At 27.7% G+C, this 22,411-nt stretch overlaps 1 protein-coding gene and 3 long non-coding RNA genes across 4 annotated transcripts; 3 read left to right on the top strand and 1 right to left on the bottom strand.

Annotated features, from left to right (window-relative positions):
• Nucleotides 1,059–3,471, bottom strand: LOC104699060 (replication protein A 70 kDa DNA-binding subunit B-like). Its single transcript, XM_010414411.1, has 10 exons — nucleotides 3,403–3,471; nucleotides 2,969–3,233; nucleotides 2,781–2,880; nucleotides 2,552–2,676; nucleotides 2,370–2,454; nucleotides 2,168–2,297; nucleotides 1,872–2,068; nucleotides 1,659–1,782; nucleotides 1,381–1,590; nucleotides 1,059–1,220 (listed from the first exon to the last, which is right to left on the bottom strand). The coding sequence occupies exons 1-10, from the start codon at nucleotides 3,469–3,471 to the stop codon at nucleotides 1,059–1,061; spliced, it is 1,467 nt and encodes a 488-aa protein (XP_010412713.1).
• On the top strand, nucleotides 5,693–21,848 carry LOC104791322. The gene is made up of 3 exons (XR_768893.1): nucleotides 5,693–5,965; nucleotides 19,775–19,776; nucleotides 21,838–21,848. It is a non-coding gene; the product is annotated as an uncharacterized LOC104791322 (long non-coding RNA).
• Nucleotides 15,459–16,904, top strand: LOC109133404. Its single transcript, XR_002038510.1, has 2 exons — nucleotides 15,459–15,602; nucleotides 16,064–16,904. It is a non-coding gene; the product is annotated as an uncharacterized LOC109133404 (long non-coding RNA).
• On the top strand, nucleotides 19,836–20,654 carry LOC104791321. Its single transcript, XR_768892.1, has 3 exons — nucleotides 19,836–20,056; nucleotides 20,184–20,401; nucleotides 20,498–20,654. It is a non-coding gene; the product is annotated as an uncharacterized LOC104791321 (long non-coding RNA).

The following is a 22,411-nucleotide window of genomic DNA, read 5'->3' as shown; positions in this document are numbered from 1 at the left end:
AAATTTAAGAAGTACCACAATTGAGATTTAAATGTTAAAAAGATGATGGATAAAATGCATTTTTAATCAACTTAATCGTGGGTTTTTACCTTCTCATCAACCAATATCAAACATATGGAGGTTGGCTGACGTAAAATGATTTGGGGTATCCACAGCCTCAGTACCTTAACAGCAACACTTAACCTATTTGTTGTCGGATTCAAATCCTCTATGTATGCTACCATTTTTTTGCTTTTTCTTGTTAAAAAAAAAGAATAGAAGAAAGAAGATGAAAGGTGAGAGGTTATAATAGTTCTATAACAGTTATATAGGAAGATTATAGTAAATGTTTTTATTTGGATATATCTAGAAAAGAGGAAAAGAGAGATTCGAAGTAACGTCCACTATTTATGTCTTTTTCGTAATGTCAGTTGGAAATTTATAGAACCAAAGCAAAGACTTTGGAAGTATGTAAATGTTAATATTTTGACTTCAATCCATCCATGCATTGGTTTACTTTAAAATATGATATAGATTATAAATTCGATTATGTTATGTATATACAGTTTAAAAATATTTTTGAGAATTATTCTTCAAAAGCATCCCTAGTGAGATAAAGTAACAGTGGGCGGCAGAGAGGATGAGAGAAACTGCTATGTTGTATATTATATGGATGAACTTATTTAATGGTTATATCAAATGTCTCTTTATTGATGGATACATGATGAAACAGATGAGTTAAAAGTATATTTCTTCATCGTATACTCCACTGAAAGTTCTGAACCCTATAGCAAGTCTTTACCATCATCAATGTCTCTGTTGAAAGAGATCCTATTTTACCAATTTAAAGATTTCTACATTAGAGGCTACTGCTTAAAATTAATACTAAAAAACTAAGCAGTCGCACATTTTTGAAAAATACCATAGTGATTTATTGATAACAAAGCAATCTTATATAGAAATAAGATTAAAAGTAAGCAAATAACCAAAAATAAATATTAAAAGATAGCATTATAAAGATGCTTATTATTGTTCAACTGAAAATATGAAAATATTGGGAAACCAAACATGGGGTAGGACTATGCTTTTCCGTGATCAACATCTTCACAGCTAATGACTTCATTCAAATCCTTGGTAGGATAATCTCCTTTATCTTCGGTGAAATCAGTAGAGTGATTGGAACATTGTTTCTTACTTGTAGATGATTGATCAATGGTAGGGTGGATCGATTCTGTTTTGCGCTTCGACGAAGGAGTTGAACTGGAAGAATTATCAGTTTCATATGGCTCAGTGCCATTGGTAATCACCAGTGATGCATGTATGTATATAGTATATACATTAGAGTTATGCATTAATAGTATAGATATAAATAGAGTTTAATATTTAAGTGAAAATTTAAACCTGTTTAGAATTGGTGAGACTAATTCGGTCTATAGTATTTTCCGATTCTTCATTACCAATTTCCATGAATTTATTGCCTTCCCAGACATTAGCAACCTTGTAACTATCTCTAGCACCAGAAAGATTGTCCCCAGCAATACATATCAGAAATTGAAATGTCTTGCCACAGACAGCCTTAATTTGATCAGCGATGAGATTAGGATCCATAATCTGCATAAATATCATTTTGTTAGATTCGGAAATATGTTAACACATGTTTCTATACTAAAAGAAACTACCTCTTCAAATGAACCATTTAGTATTTCAGCTGCGGAAACTCCCACGATTTTTGATGCCCAAGTATCAAAGAAGAAAACTTTGGTCACACCACTTTTGTCCCACACGTGGACATGTAATTTGTACCTAAAGAGGAATAAATCATCGAATATATCAACAAACATATACTAATATTTCAATAGTAGTCCACAATTTAGCTTAGTTAGAATACTTACTTAGGTTCAATCAACGTGGCCCACTCGTTACAAGTTTCACACCTCCACCTTGGTTTGCTTGGTTTCTTGACATCTTCCAATTTAACCGTGGGGTCCTCTTTATCAACCTTCTTATTACACTTGCAACAACTAATATAGAACCAACCCCAATCTGTATCGATTCCTGATATAGAACATGCGATTCTACATTTTCCTACCTATCAAAATAATATATCATCCTTAAGCTTGTCTCACATTGATTATCTATTTTAGGTTATGTAAATATATTGATAGAGTATAACATAAATGTAAATTACCTCTGTTTCAGCAAGTACATCAGCGATCATTTGCAAAGGGAATTCAAGACCACTCTTGCTACCAGAAGTGTTATAAACTCTCTTCCCACCAGAATTGGTGATTGTTAAAGCCAATTGATCCGCAAGAAGACTAAAAAGGAGAAAATAGTAAAGAATAATGAAACATAATTATTTGAATAATATCAACTCTATTTGAATATACATGTTCTGAAAAGCCTCCATCTCTGGTAGCTGAGGATTGATCATCAAGATAGAAGAATTAAAAGCATTCTCAATGTATCGTTTCTCTGAAATCAAAAGTAAATATGATACATAAGTCAAAGGTGTAAAACAAATTATTTGTTATAGTCGGTGTAAATGTATAATATTTTTCCATGATGTTACCTTTGAAGCTGTTTTGTTTAACAAAGCGTAGGAAACACATGACCATACAATCACTTGACTCATTAATAGCACGATCTAAAGCTTCAGCGTAGGTTTCCCATAGAGTACATGATAATCGATTATCCCTATTTTAAGATTATGAACAAACATAGATTATATAAATATAGTTTAAAGTATAAGCAGTTAAATATATATATATATATATGTATCAATAGATTTATAATATTACTCAGTGTCTCTTATCTCAAACTTAATTTTCTTCCTGGTAATGTTGTTACGACTTGTGATTTCTTTTATCCCTACAGAACTGACTACTTGACAAATAACATCTGTAAATGTAGATAATATAACCGTGTTAATTAGTGAGTAAATTCATCCTTTTAAAGTAGTAACAAAATATATGGATTTTTAAATTACCTAGCATCAGATTTTTGTCAAGGTTTCCAGCAAGTATACTATCAAACGATGTGAATGATAGGTAGTGATTATCAGATACATTACCAGAAGGAGAAATTGTCGTATCATATCTGGTACTGATCTTATACTTTATAAGAGAAGGACGCAAGTAGGCTGTACATAGATTCAAACCAAAAGTTGATATAATTTTCCAAGTACCAGGAACCAAATCTGCTTCAAACTTGTTGATATGATCCTTTCTCACAGTAGCTCCTATTTTGTCACCCTATATAAACCAAAAAAAGAAAAAAATGAATAGAATAATTTGATATTAATGGATTAGTAAAGGAATATTAAATCTATACTAATATGCATATTGTTTCGTCAGCCAGAATCAGTTCTATTGATTCACCAAGTTTAGTAGTATTCATTCTCCAACTATGGAGAATTTTAACTTGAATACGCCAAGTATTTTTGTAAGGTTTGAGATCTTTCAAGGGAGTAAATGAAAAGGGGAGAGCCATCATTTTGTCTAAGGAATTTGAAATGTCTTCTTTTAGTATAATATTTCAATAGGAAGATCATAATATATTTATAGTGAAATTAGGTAGATTTATGTTATCAATTAGTAATTAAGATTTGATATTTCTAATATACGCAAATATATATTTACTTACTTGATTCGTTCCAACTGATAGATGAATATTCCTTTTCAAAGTTTATCGAAATAGAGTAGAGAAAAATTATAATCTCGGAAATCAAGCAATGTAGTAAGATTTGGTAAGATGAATATTCGTTATTAAAGATTTTAACTGAATCACAAAATATCTCTTTTAAAAGATAATACTGAAAAATTAATTGATAAGATCAATGTCGGTAATTAAGCAATTAGTTTAAATTTTGGTAATTAACATATATGGTTTTAATTTAGATACCTTAAATACAATTAAATCGGAGTGTTTGCCTCTAACGAATAACTCTGTTTGGTAGCGAGAATAACTATTCTTGAACCAAATCAAAAACATGATCCGAATATTTTAGAAATGGAGTACAAACAGATCCGTTAATTTTTTTTCTTCTGTTTCCGGATATTTCAGGATCCGCGTCCCGACCCGCCGGATATTTAGTGATTGAATAGAGGGTATAATGGTCATTACAGACAATGGTAATCATAGTTTAATTTGATTAAATTAAGTGATTCTCTAATTATTTTTAATGAAAAATGTACCAAAACAAAGTCATGGTCCAATTTGAGTCTAGTGAGTACTTCAGCTTTAATAGAATAGATATATATCTATACTTACTGTTTTATATATATAAAAAACACAATTATACGGTATATTGCAGGTCAAAACCGAAATTACATTTTAACATATACGTTAAAATAAAATAAAAAAAAACTTAATTATTCAATTAATAGTTATAAAAAATAAAACTGTTTTGTGGTATACCACGTGATAAATCCAATTACTATTTATATTTATATCTCTACAAACTAAAAATTAATAAAACAACCATAGAATAACAAACTAATATAACATAATTTTTTTTATATAATATAGTTCCGCGAAAAAAAAAACTGTTATTGCGGGTTACCCTATATATTGATATACCGATTTTCACTACTACAACTATTAATCTATACTAATCAGATTTTACACACAAAACAAATATGTCAACATCGACCGAAAAAGTCAACATGTAAACTATGTGCATGTCATATGAACTCAAGCTCGACTAATAGAAGACTACTATATACTTTCGTGGGTTTTGTATACTTTCGCGGGTTAAAATTTTACATCAAACAAACAAAAATACACTATCCCATCATATATCTCTATATTATTATACAAAACAACAAAAAAATACTAAAAAAAATTATTATTATTCAGTAAAACATTTTTTGTTTTGTAGTTCACGTTCAAACAAAATGATAAATTATTTTTAGACACAAAAAATTTAAAAATATTAAAAATATATATATTTTTAAATATAATTATCCAAAATACAATAATTAAAAATTAGTCTTGTGGTGTACCGCAAGTTCAAACCTAGTTATTCTTATAACATAAAGAACAAAAATGTCATTATTATAGATAATACATGGTATATGATAGATTGATGGTTAATAATACATGGTATATAATTGATTGATAGTTAGTGTTGTTAGTTAGTTAAATATAGTTTTTTTTTGGTTATTTTTGCCAAATTCTCTTCTTCGTATTTATAGAATGTTGACCAAAAAAATATTTATAGTAAGTTTCCAAACTTATGGTAAGAAGTAGTTTTTGCCTTTCATCTCCTAATTAATTTTCACTAGATTCAGACCCGCACGTACGTGCGGAATTGATTTCAAAAACTAAGTTTGCTACTAAATTTATAATATATTACATTTTGGTAAACATTTTCTTTTTAGGAATGTTAACATTGATATAACCAAACTCATACCAGTTAAGGCCTTGATTGGTAGTGTATATAAGTGAGCATATAGATTTTAGAAAGCCAATCATGTTTTGTTTAGAAAGCATAAAAGGAGCATAAAGGGAGCATAAAAGGCTTTTAAATGCTCTATAGCCCAATGCTCCTAAATGAAGCATTTCCCAAGCATAATGGTTTTAAAGTTATTAAAATACAATTTTACCCTCATTAATCACCTAGAGTTTACTATAAATTCACAATAATATTTTTAACCTAACCCTAAAGAAAACGCATCAGAGAAAAGTCTGCAGCAGCAAACCTCAGCAAACCTCGTAAGTTGAAAAGCAACTCTTCCATTTTTTTAATCTTATAGCCAAATTTCTTGTGTATATTCATATATGATGCAAAGGGTACGAAGATGTCTTGTTGTTTTTCTTGAAGATGATGGTTTTCATTGTTTCTCATCTATTATTACCTTTTTGTTTTTTAATGCAACGTCTCACAACATTTTTTGTCAAAGCCAGAAATATAACATATAATAATATTGTAAACAGTTTCAACATGTCGAATCAAGAAGAACGTGTGCAACCAACAAGCAAGGTATGAGTATATATGTTTTACGTACATGTTGATATTTTTTTGGTTTGTGTGGTGGTTGAGATTATGTTTTATATGTTTTTATGCTTACAAACTATTTTTCGTATGATTTGTTTCATTTATTTTAATATTCATAAGTTATTGTTTCATTTGATATTATGCTTATAAGATGTTTTAATTTGTTTTTCAAAATAAGTATTTTAAACTATTTCATTAGCAACAAAATCTATATTTGTATATTTAAAATGTCTAATTTTGTAATTTTATGTCTAAATGCTAACAGCTATACTNTCAGACCCGCACGTACGTGCGGAATTGATTTCAAAAACTAAGTTTGCTACTAAATTTATAATATATTACATTTTGGTAAACATTTTCTTTTTAGGAATGTTAACATTGATATAACCAAACTCATACCAGTTAAGGCCTTGATTGGTAGTGTATATAAGTGAGCATATAGNAAGTGATCAGTTTTGTCTTTAATTATATGTAAAGATAACTACATTAAAAAAAACAATAAGAGAAAGACATTACATCTATTTTAAGACAGAAAATAGTAAAACAAAAGTGGTATATCCCGTCCAACATATTATTTTAGTTTATCAGATAAGGAAATAAGTAACTGTTTTGGATCCTCACGTATGTGTGGATTTTATTTGTAGATATATTTAGTTGTATAGGATCTATAACATCAAATCATATTAGTTTGCTATAAAAGTGTGAGAATGAAATAATAATCTTTTCACCGTATAATTTATTAGAATCTTAGCAGTTATGATATTAATCCACTAACACTATTCTTAACTGTTAAATATTATTCCACTTATGAACCAAGATCCGCATAATTTCAATATTGTATATATTTTGAATTAATATTTTAGAAATTCATAATATTTTATTTTTTTGAGATACTGATGAATCTAAAATCCAAAATATATTAATCACACAAATATCTTACACTAAACGCGTGTGGATGGATGCACAAATTTTCAATACAACATGTTGTTTGCTCGTTGAAAAGTCTAAATACAATAAAATTAATCACAAATGAAGTATATTCTTCACGTCATAATTAAAGTCCCTTGATTTTACTACTTCATGTTTCAACCTACATGCTTTCTTCTTCACACTACTAATCTCACAAAAAAATATGGACATCCTTCTGTGCGTTTGATGACTGCAGCCAAGCTATTTTAAAATGATTTTTATACTTTCTTCTTGTTTGATCTTTGTCTTAGGATGAGTTGGAATTGTACATAATTTTCAGGTTTAGTAGTCATTTATTCTCGGTATGAACTATGAACATAAATATTTATTAACATGAAATTAAAAGATAATTTAGTTTTGAAAAAAAAGACAGTTTCGTAGGCTTCTCGACTATGTTGACCTTTGACCTTTGACCTTTGCATGAACACAACCAAATTATTAGCTAATTGAAAAAACATTAAAAATTAACAACAATTAGAATCTTAGGCTTTGAATGGTTATACAGTATGGTGTAGATCGGACTATGCATACCAATATTTTGGTATGCAATATATTAGACTGTAGTATGGAGCAAACTAGTATGGAGTTTATAATGGTATGGAGCTTTTGATGAGTGGAATGAAAAATGCAGACCAACAGTGAATTTACAATAATATAGAGTTGTATGTTGAAATGCGTACTAATATGGAGATTTTTAGTATGCATTGTTGCATACTGATACGCAATGGTGAATGGTAAATTAAGTGCGGACTAATCCAATTTTAGTCCGGTCTGCAGCATACTATGCAACCATTCAAAGCCTTAATGTTCACGTGTATTACATATCTATGAGTTTGATTCCCAAGTCCAAATTATTGAACCGAAGTTTGCCATCTACAAAAACAAAACACAAAAATTAATATTACACAAAAATCACCTGAAACCTCAATACTAAAATTACATTATTATTTAACAAAAATAATTACAGCTCGATGAGTTGTTTTAAGGATACATGTTCTATGAACAACTCTTCCTGCTCTTCTCAATATTCTGATAACTTTTTTTTGATGATTTTATAAAGGAAAACCAATTTATAAACTCTTTCAATCAAAGGGTGTGTCATGCAAAAAAAAAGATCAAACTTAACATAATATAAAAGCCACCAAGTCAACAAACTAAATAATATTCAAAAATAAATAGATCAAAGTACATAGTTTTGAAGAGATACTTACACACAAGGTGGAGAAACAACTCTCTCCATGCTTTATTCAAACGATGATCCACTCGAACGCTGAAATCAAGAATTTAAAAAAAAAACTCAAAATTAGATTCTACTTCAATTAGCAAATAGAACCAAAAAAATATGTGCTATCAAAATTGAAAACCAAGAAAAGGATAATCTAGGATTTAAACACAAATATTTCGTTATACATAGGAAAATGGTATGGCATAAGTTAAATATCTGTTTGTGATTTTTCATTTATTGTTTAGATATTTTTTGCCCAAAACATTGTATAAATTTCTTAATTGTTCGTAAAAGATTTTTAACCTTACCAAAACAAATTTTATTAAAATTTTCAGAATATTGAAAATTTAATATCAGTTACTAATTACTTAAATTATCTTCAATTAATTTCAAAAAATAATCGATGAAAATTTATTATAGATTTCAACTTATACTATTCATTATTTATTTTAATTAAAAATAATATTTTATTATAAAATTAGAATTTTCACGAAATTAGGATTTAGTAGATCTGGTATTTAACTAAACATTAAATATTTCATAAATTTTTTAAAAATAATTTATTTTTATCTATAAGTTGAATATACTTTTGAAATACTTTCTTATTAATCATTTTGAAATCAATAGAAAATAACATATTCAGTTTATAGATATTTTCATTGGTTATTGGCAGTCTTGTTTGTAATTATTGTTTTAATTCACAAAATTAATTTAAGTAAACAAATTTAAAAAACTAACATTATTTATTTCCATTTTTGATAATCCCATATTTGTTTTCTTTAATTAACCACGTTATTTATGTTAACAAATTAATTTGGACTACTTCTTACCCAACTAAATAATTATCATTATACTAAAATTAAAATCTTTTTTCCAAAAATATCTAAAAATATATTAGAAAAATGAAATATATTTACATATATGTAATTTCGAATTTAAGAGTCCGATTTTTATGGCAACAAATTTAAATAATTTTCAAATATTAGGTAACTACTATTAATTTTAATTCAATTTCCATAAACATTAGATAATTATTATCTTGTTGATTTCAATTTCCATAAACATTAGAAAATTGCACTCGATTTGGAAGAGTTATATCTTTTTATTTTGGTTCGGCTAATACCAATAATATCAATCTGTTTGGCTCCTATTAATATCAATTTGTTTGGATACAGGATATGTATATCCTTATTCATATTTGAGTGGCATTTCATCATTTCATGTAATAATCTCTTAATATATGTCTACTTATTAAAAATACTTCTCTTTTAATAGTATAGATGGATATGATTAAGTTTAGGAAGTTTGCTTATATATATTATTTGTTATGAGTGTTGATAACAAAAGAAAAAAAACATACAGTACGTTTACAAATTACAACTATTAGACAAACGGTCGATTTATGCAAGTTAAAAAAAAAAGAAATTCACATACTGTATATCTGAAGTCATGAAGGCTGTTACATAGGTCATCGTTTCTTACATATCAATAGCATTCGTTTTCTGTCACATTCAAGGTAATTAATCTATAAACATTTTTTTTCCTTTTATTTTGGATTTGGTAAAAAAGATATATATATATATACATATTTTGAAGGTTGGTTTAGTAGTAATAATATTATCGTTTTACCAATTATTTAAGTACTAAATTTTGACTTTCAGTTTAATAGTATTGTTTTATGGGTGATTTATATAAGTTTGCTCGATTCATTTCTTTAATTTGTATTTTTTGGATCTACTCAACTATGAGCCTGAATATTTAATTATAATTAATATCGAAAATGGGAAAAAGTGAATTTTGTAATAATTTCTAAAAACTAATGACCAATCTCGTGTATTTATAATGGTTTTGGCTTTTCTGTTTTTCTCTAATTTTTGTGGAAATGGTTAAATTTAGGAAATTTGCTTATACATATATTACGAGTGTTGACAATAAGGAAAAAAGACATATATATTACTACAATTAAACAACAATTTTTCTTTCACATATATAATATATTTGAAGTCATGAAATCGATTATTTTGTTCTTCGTTTCTTACATATTTATAGCACTCGTTTTCTGTCACGTTCAAGGTAACACATTAACTCACTTTTTGTTTAATTAGGTAATTCGGAAAAAAATTAAATGTATGTAGACTTCGAAAGTTTAGTTTAATAATAAATTAATTGATTGTCTGTACAATATATTAGATGTAGAAGCTAGCAGGCGGGAGTGTGAAAATCGAGAGACCTACGAAGGCCCCTGCCCCACTCACCATCATAATAAGTATTGCGTTTCAAAATCATTATTTAATCCCAAACCTTTTAAATGCCAATGTATGAATACAATCGTGGTAAAAACTCAGTACCACCGTTGCCAATGTTACATTTTTTGCTAAGTTTTAATTAATATAGTCTCATAAACTAATCTTGTATAACAATAAAGGGATCCCTCATAATAAAATAAACTAAATGTTTCAAGAATTGACATTGAACACTATTGTTATTTCATAGTATTTGACTGTTTTGTATTTTTGTAAATTAATAAAATTATATGCTTTCACGTTTATTATTGAGAATTTGTTAAAAATACCTTTTTTGATATACCTTTTTTCAAAAATACCCCTTTTAGGATATTTTTATTTTTACCCTATTTTAATTTTAATGACTATTTTACCCTTAGATAAAAAATATTTTATTCAATAAAAAGAAAAACAAAATTTTCCCGCCAAAAGAATTTCTGACATATTTTACCGCCAAAAAAAAAATTTACAAGGTTTTTAAAAGGTTTTAAAGGTAGAAAACTTATAAAAACCTTAGAGCATCATTAGCAGCGTTGCTTCCCCGTTACTCAAAATAAAAAATTAATATTTATTGTGTAATCAAATAAGAAAATGACACATGTAGTATTAAGCTGAGAAGCATTTCTACCGGGAGGATTTTGAGAACGGTTCTCTGTGTTTCTCTCTCCTTCTAATATTATTTGATTAATTTTCAATTAAAAAATTTAGTTGAGCAACTGCCGCTGATGATGGTCTTATAAACGCTGATTTTTAGAAGAGTTTTAAAAGGTTTTTAAAATGTTTTTTAAACACATTTTAAACGTTTTTACAAGGTTTTTATAATGTTTTCAAAATATTTTTAAAAAGTTTTTAAACACCTTGTAAACGCTTTTACAAGGTTTATATAAGGTTTTTAAACACCTCGTAAAGATTTTAAAAAGAGTTTACAAGATTTTTAAAAGGTATAAATTTCAAAAAATTTGACGGGAAAAAATAAATTTTGACAAGAAAATTTTCGATTTTGGCGGAAAAAAATAATTTTTGGCGGAAATTTTTTTTTATTTTTAGCGGAAAACTTTTCATTTTTGGCGGGAAATTTTTCATTTTTTGCGGGAAATTTTTTTGATTTTGGTGACTGTACATTCTTGTTGTCATTCAAAAAAGGATAATTTGGTCATTATGTACATAAAGAGGGATAGTTTTTAAAATGGTTTGGAGGGGTATTTTCAAAAAGGGACAGGGTAATGGGGATATTTTTGAAAATGTCCCTTTATTGTTGACGTATATGTTTCAAAGTCATTATTTTTTTGTGCTCGAATATGTCTTTTTATGTTAAAATAGTAATATAATTTAATTCTCAGTATATTATGAAAATGTATAGAGAAACAAGCATATTGTATACATTTGAAATGCGCTAAACCAACAAATTTTTATTTCGATTCTTATTAACAAAATTTATCTTTTAAAAGTATAATTTATTTCTACCCTTACTCAATCTATTTCTCTCAATAGGATTGATCCCAACTAAGAAACGAATCTATGTCTCTTTCTTTTCTATCTAAACGCGCATTTGTGTAGATCTAAGAGAATAATTATATTTCTCTGTGCAATTCATCTACTCTTTGATTAAGGTGTTGATTGGTTCTCCAGCTACCTCCTGTAAACGTTGCGTTTGCGGGTGGTAGCGGTTGCTAGTAATTGGTACCAATCACACAAACCGCTCTAAATCGCTATCAACCGCTTAAAACCACTGAATTCCAAAATCTGTTTCCCACAAACATTTGCGGTTGTGGGTGGTTGCGGTTTTTTTGTTTTTTTAACTAAAAACAAATCAATGATACTGAAATATTTTTTATATATTTTCTACCTAACCATTTTATTCATTAAGGATGAGAGAAAATGAAGTAGGGATACGATTGAGGATATTAGAAAATAAACAACTATACAAGAAAATAAGATTCTAATTAACAATAACCTGGAAAACTTGATGTAAATTTAATAGCACATCGCACAAAAGTTAATAAAAATCTAAATAAATATAACATCTCATTAGAAATTTAAAAAAATAAGATTATTTATGAAAAATAATAAAACAAATCACCAATGACTCCTTCTCATTTTAATATAAAATTTATTTGTTTTCTGAATAATTATTTTAGTATTTTTAATGAATTTTTATTATAAATCAAGTTTAATTAACATTTTGGTGTTTTAAAACATTTATATAATTATGTATTACATTTCTTATGTTTTAACCGCTATTGCACCCGCTGGGTCAACCAGTCGTAAAATCCCTGCAAACGCACCCATTTTAAAACGCTAAACCAGTCATTCAAAACGCTTAATAACGCTTGAAACCGCAACCACCCGCTTCCGCAATCTCCCGCAAACGCTGCAGTTGAACCAGTCAGACCCTAACCATAAAAAACCGAAAACACACTTTCTAAGCTCTTTTTTATAGCTTCAAATTTTACAACTTTACAATAACATTTTATAATGCTCAAAATAGCTTGTGGTCTCACCTAGAATATTTATACACAAGAAAACCAATAGAAGACGAATTTGTATCAAGGAAATAGAAAATTGTTTGTTCTTCAAGTTTATTATTTTCCTTATTTGTTATAAAAAATAGAGGTATTCATAATTATAGAAATAGGTGGTGTCTCACTGTAGCATTGTGGCACTGTAGTTTTTTTTTTTTTTTTTAAACATACCCCTCATGTTTAGTTACTTAAATACTTGATTATATTAATATTTTTTTGAAATTTTGTTCGGACACAAAAACTCTACATTTTTTCTTTATAATTTGATATGCATTTTGTTTGATGATTTTATTTAATAATATTAAATATTTTTAACATATTTTATCACATTTCTCTCTTTTATAATTAAAATATTTGTTAATAATTATATGATTCTAAAACTTTTTAGAAACAAAATATTTTTATGTTTTTTCTCTATAATTTGATATGCATTTTGTTTTATTATTTTTAAATATATATCATATCACAACTGATGTATATTACTGTTCTATATATATTTATTGTTGGATGGTTTTAATCCGTACACTGGATTGTTAGATATATCAATTCCAGCAAAAAAACATCCAGCCATAAACGTTAACAGATCAATTCCAACGAAAAATATATATATAATAACCATCCAGCCATAAACGTGTACGGATAAAAACCATCCAGCCATAAACTTTTACTGATCAAAACAATTCAGTGTACGGATTAACAATCATTTTGCATTGTTATTTTGCACAAATCGACGGAACGGGAGTACGTAAAATACTACTTGTCTTTTATTCATATATAACTAGATGAATAACCACGCGCATAGCGCGGACTTATGACTTACCGTTTTTTAAATAATTTTGCTACTATATATATACTTTTTAATATATGTAAAGATTTATTATTTTTGTTTTTTTTTAATTGTAGAAATTTTGAAAAATATAGTTTGATGTTGATTTTCTTTTAATACTTCACATAACTTTTCTCATTTTGTAATTAAATAATTAGATACATGTATGAACAACTTTGTTTTGAGAGATTTAATCATTCTACAATTTTTGTCTAAAACAACAAAAAAATATATCAAATAAAAGCTTTATCTAAGGATGCATATTTTGTAACAAAAAGTTTTTTGGTTAACTAAATTTTACATTCATGTTAGCTTCTCAATTTCTTGAATATAACTCTAGAATTTGTTTTTTAATAAGAAGTTCGTATAATTTAATTTTTGACAACTTGTAAATATTAGAATATGAATACAAACATTCATAATTTTCTTCAACTATCTTCCTCTTTGTCTTTGTATTTTTCTAAACTAACATGTTTACAATTTTATTCAACTATCTTCCATTTGATAGTGAACAAACCTCCATTCTTCTTCATATATAAAAATTTAATTCTTTAAAGACAAACTTTCATGAATTTATCTACAATACTAACCAATATCTTGATCACTGCTGCAACTCTTCAAACTATTGACAAAATTGTAACGCGTTAACCATATGTTCATACATTCATGGGTTACGCCAATAGTAAGAAGTGGCTCTTTTGATTCACTCTTGATACCTTTTTCCTTTTGGTGATACATCTATTTTCTTGAGACATGTTCTAAACCTCTCTAAATTTCTTAGTTAAATATTGAAACTGTTTGTGATATAAAAAAAATAAAATAATAAAAGACATGGAAGATGTTTCATATTCCTTTTAATTTAGGTTTATTTGCTTTTAAGAAGGACAAACAGGTGGCACTCTCTCGATTCGACAAATTTATTCAAATATCTTCCATCTGATAGTGAACAAAACTCCAATGTTCTTTATATATAAAAATTTATTTTTTTAGGGACAAACTCTCATAAATTTCTTTACAATATTAACCAATATCTCTATCACTACTGCAACTTTTCAAACTATTGACAAATTTGTAACGTTTAAACCATATGCCAAATACATTCATAGTTTACGCCAAGAGGAAGAAGTGACGCTTTGATTCACTCTGGATGTCTTTTTGTCTTTTGGTGATGCATCTATTTTTTTGGGACATGTTCTAAGCCTCTCTAAATTTCTTATGTAAATATTGAAACTGTTTGTGATATAAAAGAAAAAGACATAAAAGATGTTTCATATTCCTTTAAGTTTAGGTTTGTTTGCTTTTAATGAAAATAGATAGGTGTCACTCTCTCCACTGTTGATGTGTCACTCAAATGGAGAGAGTTGGCCGTCTTTTCTAATATAGATTAATTAAATTTTTATTGTAATTTCATGTTATTTACCAGTGATATTTAAATAATTAGCTAATTACTACTAATAAAAGCGATAATTTGAGGCTCCTCGGCCTATCCAGATTTTTAATCTTCACCCTTAACATGTCATGTCAGCGAGTTAAGCTCAACATAATTTCTTTTGCCACGTGTTATCGATTTTAAGGGTTTGCTATCAAAACTCTTCGTATCTCTTTTTCTTTTATCACAGTTTCTAAAATTTTCCTTCTTCTTACAAATCAACATTCCAATTAATTAAAATCCGAGCCACTACGCATTCTTTCGATGATTAACGTTTTTTATTATCTTAACTCAAATTCTTCTTCACACCATAATTTTCCAGTCTAGCCGCCGCCCTAACGTATTTTCTATGGGAGTACTATACTTGAGGTATATATTTTCAGTTTAAAGCTTTGTTTAGATGCGTAGACAATTAATCATTGACTGGGTTTGTCTGGATATATGTTGGGTTTCTATATATGATCTGATCATTCATGAATCATGATCACTTTGATTGTGACGACTTTGAATCATTTATTTTTCGATCAATCTTTGACTCACGATTTTGGAAAGCTTGTGTGATTTATGATTCGTCATTTTTGACACCTTGACCTTGCTTCTCTTCCACATGTTTCTCTCTCTTTTATTTGGATATAAAATTGGTTTTGTAATTATCTCTTAAAGAAAAAAAATGGATTACTTTGTAATGCTTCACTTGAGAGTGTGTCTCATCTCATGATGCATGGCTTTTTCGATTGGGTTGCAAAGAGGTCTTAAGGATTTCACACTATTTTGCATGTTATTTTTATTTATTGCCAGTATCTAATTGTGTTTATTCTCTTCTTTTGAAGGAACCAAAGTAAATATCTTCTTTTGAAGGAACAAAAATAAAATCAATACTTGAGCTTCTATAGCTAATTGACAAGGCATACCACTTTAAAGCCAGGGAAAAAAAAAGGAACAAGTTCCATTGGAGTACGCTTCTTATTATAACGAGTTAGCTCTGTCTTCTCACCAATTTGCTGATTTTATGTTTCAGAGCTTTCAACAATGTGCAGGAAAAAGTGACAAATCAGACTATTATTTTCAAGTTAGAGGATATTAATACATGTGGAATGGACCCAACATCTGCAAGATAAATCAGGTTACGTTCCAATTATAAAAATTATTAAGTTAAATAAAATCATACAAGTTTTAGAATATAGTATGTTGCTACGAAAAAAAATCTCATAGTGGTACAAATGTGAAGAAGTGTAAAACCTTACAAACAGTTCTCAACAAATGTTCTGAAAACAAAATGCAATGGTTGTTACAATGTTCACCCAAGATACAAATCAACTTCCCACCACAAAAATGAAACGAATCGAAGGACAGAGCTGTTTGAAGTTGCATGAGGTGGATAGCTAGGTGTTTGAGTAGCAGGAGGTGGATAGTGTTTGAGTAGCAAGAGGTGGAGATGTATTCGAAATAGCATTGCAAGACTGTTTAGTGGAGAAATTTGATTTCGTATGGTATTGTTCGGTTATTATCTTCAAGTTCATATCCATGTGGCGAGAATTAGACTAACTCTTAACAAGAAATCTTTCACATTAGACTAGGCCACAAATCTTTCACATTAGAATGCTTTCGTAGGTTAATTAATTTACTTTGTATAGACGATATATAATGAAAATATATATTTACTTTCTTACTCATGATATTTCTGTAACATTTTAAATTCTAGAACAATGTTGTGAGTCTAAATATACATATTTTGTTGGATGTTTAAAGTGAAGATTTAGTGATGTTTATACAAAAAAATCCATGCCAGTGTTTAGAAGGAGGGTAGTACTATGTAAAATGCATACCGGACGTAGCCCAGATTTTTCTGCTAGTTCTTTTTAAGAGCCACACACTGTTGTTTGCCCAATGCATTTCTTTGTATTAATAGAACGTTGACCAAAAAAATAATTCCAAACGTATGGTAACTGGTAAAGTGGCTTTTGCCTTTCATCTCCTTAATTCCCATGGATATGATTAAGTTTAGGAAGTCTGCTTTATTTCTTATGAGTGTTGAGACCAAAACAAAATAAAAATATACGTTTACAACAATTAGACAAACGGTCAATTTTTGCAAGTAAAAAAGAAAAAAAATATATATATCTGAAGTCATGAAGGCTGTTACATTGGTCATCGTTTCTTATATTCATCTATATTAACATTTTCACAGCAGTTTTGATAAAAAAGACTTGGAATTGAAATTTATTTACAGATAATACCATTGTAATTAAAACATTCTTTAAAAAAATCTAATGATCATTAAATTAATTACTCAAATCTTAAACAATCTACCCATGATTTTTGCAAACCAGAAAATGATAATATTTGGATATGGCAACAATACCCAACCGCAAATTTAGCTATTCTGATGCCACAAAATTAGTAAGTAAAATCGTAATTTCATTTATTAGAATTAATATTCGTAGTTTAGGAAAACCATATTTGATAAAAATCAGATAAGGAAATCTTTTATTAATTATTACTCCGAAATTTCTTTTTGACAGATTTCTATCCATCATTAAGATAATTAAGATTACGATTTAAATTCAATCAATCAAAATTCTATCTATAATTAAGATTTTGGACAAATTTTGTACTTGCTCACCAAAATATCGATAACCTCTTCATCTCTATCCGCAACGACTTCTATAAACCACTATAAATACATATCATTCATATGCTGTCAACTCATCACATCCAATAGCAACTATTCTTATCTAATCAATATTCGTAATAGAGATTCTAATAACGGATTCTTTTGCTTTTCTATGGTGTATCCGAGAGAAGAAATTTTCTTCATCTTCATATTGGATCAAGTAAATCAATTGAGTACAAATCGATCGGAGCTTTGTTGTTATCGTCATGAAAAATTGAATCCGTTGGGAATTGATAAAACCACCAAAATAGATATGTGAAGTTAATTAACTGAACTTCACTTTTTTTTTTCGTCCAGGTTTTCGAGCAGGATCGTTTGGGAAGACTGGGAAATGAACATCTTCTTCTACTATTTTTATTTTAATTTACTGTATGTCTTTTTTCCTTCATGTATGTAACGTGACACCATGACATATTGACATTTGTTTTATTTTTAAATTCACATATGATCTATTATTATATTTACATATCAAACCATAAATGGCTTAACGTAAAACACCCAAAAAGATTTTGTACATTCAACCAAGTCCTATTTGTATATTTGTAATTTTTTCCTTGCCTATATACTTATTTGTATTTTTTAATTATTAACAATTTTATTATTATTAATATATAGTTTAACAAATATATTTCAATTTAATTTTAACTTACTTACTTCAAAGTAATACCCTAAAATATTTCAACTTAATTTTAGGTATGGTCGAATTTATATTAATATTTTTGAAGTTTTAGATTTTAATTATAATTACATAACATCTTATTTACAAAGTTAATCTCTCCAAAAATAACAATTACTTCAGATTTTGTTTCTTATATATTTACATTCGGTTCTAACTAAAAAACAGATATCAAATTACATGAAAACATAGACTATGAAATATATATTAACTTCGATTCTTAATCTAATAAGAATTTAGATTCCCATTTTTTAAAATATTATTATTGATATATATAAAAACTTAATAAAAAGTTTAAAATACTATACAATATGGTTATATAGTTGACGGGTTATAAAGATGACAGATTGAAATTAATAAATTATCATTAACTTTGTGCTAAAGTACGGGTTAAATCCTTCTTTTATTATTTGTCAACACTACTAATATTGAAATATTTGACATATCAAATTAAGTTTTTTTAACTAAGATTGTGTAAAATAATTAAATCATTAGGAAAAATGTGACTTAATCACATCTTATAAATATCTTATCATGTATTTAGATCTCCTTATTTTGTTATAATACTTAAAAGTTCAGATAGAATCTCAAACACTAAACAAAACAAACTACATATAACGACAAACAAATGGTCATGCGGTGTATCGCGGCTTAAAAATTTAATATAAACATTTAGCAACACAAGTGACATGAAAATTTAGTTATTCTTCTCTTTACAAAATATCCAATATTTAACAAACAAGTACAAAATAAATTATAAATAATAATAAAATTTATATGTCTGTGATGTAATGCTTACACAAATCCCATAATACGAAACTTATACATATGACAAATGAAATAACACAAAATTATATTAGTCCTAAAATTTTTTTTATTAATTTGACTAATAACAGTATGTAAAAAATAAAATAAATTTGAAAATCAAAAATAACAATTTGTCCCGCCATGTATCACGGGTTAAAATCTAGTAGCAATTATTTTCTGTCACACATCCCTCCTATTAATCTTAAACACAATTATAAAACAAATGTTAGTTTTGTAAGTAATATAAGGATATGCCTATTGGAATTACGACAAAATCAGTTTTGCAAGGAGGGTAAAGTCCTAATTAGAATTAATCTGAAATCAGATAAACAGGCAGGTCAATTTGACCCGGTAATGTAACCTAATTTCATGTTATAATTTCAGCCGTTCGTTTTTATTTTGATATCTTAGCCCTTCATTCTCTAAGTTTATGAATAGAGAGACATCAAACCTAAAAAAAATTATTCTTTCGCCTCTCGATATTAGTCTCTCCGATACTGAATCCCTAAAGAAAGGAAGACAATCTGATTTTTAATCACCCAACCCAGTCCACGATTCCCAGAGAATTGGAACCAACATAAGTGTGGGAAGAGGAGACTTTAAGCAAGAGAAGAAGGCAAAGGAAGAAGATTCAGAATTTACTCAAGCATCGTATATATACTAAGGGTATTACTTCATTTTACTCTTTTAGATATATATTTTAAATCTGTATCTGGTTATTAAAACCAAGTTTAAGTAAAAAAAATTATGAATCTTGATATGTTTTGGTTTTTGGTTTTTATCTGGTCATCAGCACGATTTTAAGATGAGATTAATTACAACTAATCTTATGACTTAAAGAGAGAGAGAGCAATGGAGATATCGAAATACAAGGCGATCTTAGCGTTAGTGTTTTTGCATTTTACGTCGGCTGATTTCATTGAAGGACTCAATTCCACCGTCTTTGTTGTTTACCATCAAGCCAGAGCCACTCATTTCATTTGCCCCATCTCTTTCATCTCCGGCCGCTTAGTAAGCTCATCAGTTTTTTGTCCATCCATTTGAATTATATTGCATCGCCACATGAATATTGATGAAAAATCCATTTCCATGTGAACTGGTTAATAGGAAAAAAACAAAAAACAACCTTGTCTTGGAGTAAGAGGCTTTTGGTGGGTGGCTCTCATGGCTGTTGTTGAATCAAAACCCTCATTTTAAAGGAATTGAAATCATTTAAAAAAAATATGATTTCTCATATTAAATTAAAGTTTGGAATAATGTTGTTTGGTAGGCTTTTCTGGTCAAGATGATTTTGACAAATATATATTACATATTTAGTCTAAAAATTAATATGCGGTATATTATGGTTAAGTCATATAATTAATAATCAAAATACAATATCTAGTTTTAAACACTAAACAAATTAAATAAATTTACAAACAAAATTTTTTTTTATATAATACAATTTAATTCGTGGTATACCGCAGGTAAAAATTTAGATCTACTAGAATATATCTTACAAAAGAGATGTTATTTTCATAAGTCATATTCAGCATATGATTTCATAGTATACTATAATGTTCTATCTAAAAAAACTTTAAAATAAATAAATAATCACATATATAATGTTTTAAATAAAAATTATAATATAAACAAAAAAAATTCAATTCATCATCTATCACGGGTCATATTCTAATAGTTTAATATAGCCTACGTAACTAATCTACTACTCCAGTATAATAATAAAGGGATCCTAATAATAAACTATACTAACAGTTTCAAGAACTCACATTGAACATTATGGCGTACACTATTGTTATTTCATAGTATTTGATTGTTTTGTACTTTTGTAAATTAATACAATTATATGCTTTCACATTTATTGTTGACATATGTTTCAAAGTGAAGTGGCACCAAATTCAAATTTATAATCATATAATATATCTAAATTAACATATGAAAATAAACATATATAAAAATAAAAATTAATTTATTTAGTAACAAAGATTATAAAATTACTTACAAATTTGTAAATTGACTCAATCTGTTATTAGGAATATATAACTTTAGATGGTTTATAAATTGACTCAATCATCAAACTTGTAAGACGACATGACTTACTAAAAATGTTACTAATTAAAATTAAAACTAATGTGAAAAGAGAAAACCAAGTAGAACTCAGAGCAGTGGCTATGTGTTAATAAAAGAAACATTCACTACCGGCCTATTTTTTTGGAAAATAACTAAAGGCCCTAATTTTCCCAAATAAGCTTAATAGTTAGACCCAATAAAAAATATATGTGGTTAAGAAAAGATGAGACCGGCGATGGTTCTAGAGAAACTGACAAAGAAGACTTCGGTTAGAAACTAAAATTAAAATAAATTATGGTAACTAAAGAGACTCATTGTTCTCACTTCTTCAATCACCTTTAGAGTTTGGTTAATGATTTTGTAGCACAAAAGAGAAGAAAATTTATGTTTTAGAATTAAGATTTTGGTTCTATGCTTGTTTCTTTTTTCTGATTATATTAGTTATTATGTATAAAAAAAATTGAAGGCCTTTTTTTAAACACTGCTTTTGGTCCATATAATCCCAGGCACGGTTCTAGTACTAGAACTTATAAAGAAATATCAAGAATATTCTTGTGGAGTGAACCATATTCCTAAAACTTGTATTTTATGTGGTGAAAATAAGTTATTATATTGTTTGATCAAATTTGACCTCCTTCTAGAAATAGTTGATAGCTCCCATTAATCGGAGAAGTTGTGGTGGTGACCGGTGACTGTGTGGTAGCCTCTATATATAAACTCATAATTACCTACATATAAATTTACACATATAAACTCATAACTACCTACATATAAATTTACACACAAACGACGAATTAACTAATGTTTTTGTTATTCTCTCTATCCCATTATATAAGATTTGTTAGGTTTTTTTTGTTCCACTTATTATAAGATTTTTTCAAATTTTTATGCACAATTTTTTTAGTAATTTAACAATTTATGACTATTTCAATTCTTGTTGGTTGTAATTTT

This window comes from Camelina sativa, chromosome 6 (assembly GCF_000633955.1).
Source record: "Camelina sativa cultivar DH55 chromosome 6, Cs, whole genome shotgun sequence".
NCBI lineage: Eukaryota > Viridiplantae > Streptophyta > Magnoliopsida > Brassicales > Brassicaceae > Camelina > Camelina sativa.
The sequence above is the reverse complement of the archived record's forward strand: the minus strand, read 5'-3'. Positions and strand labels throughout refer to the sequence as shown.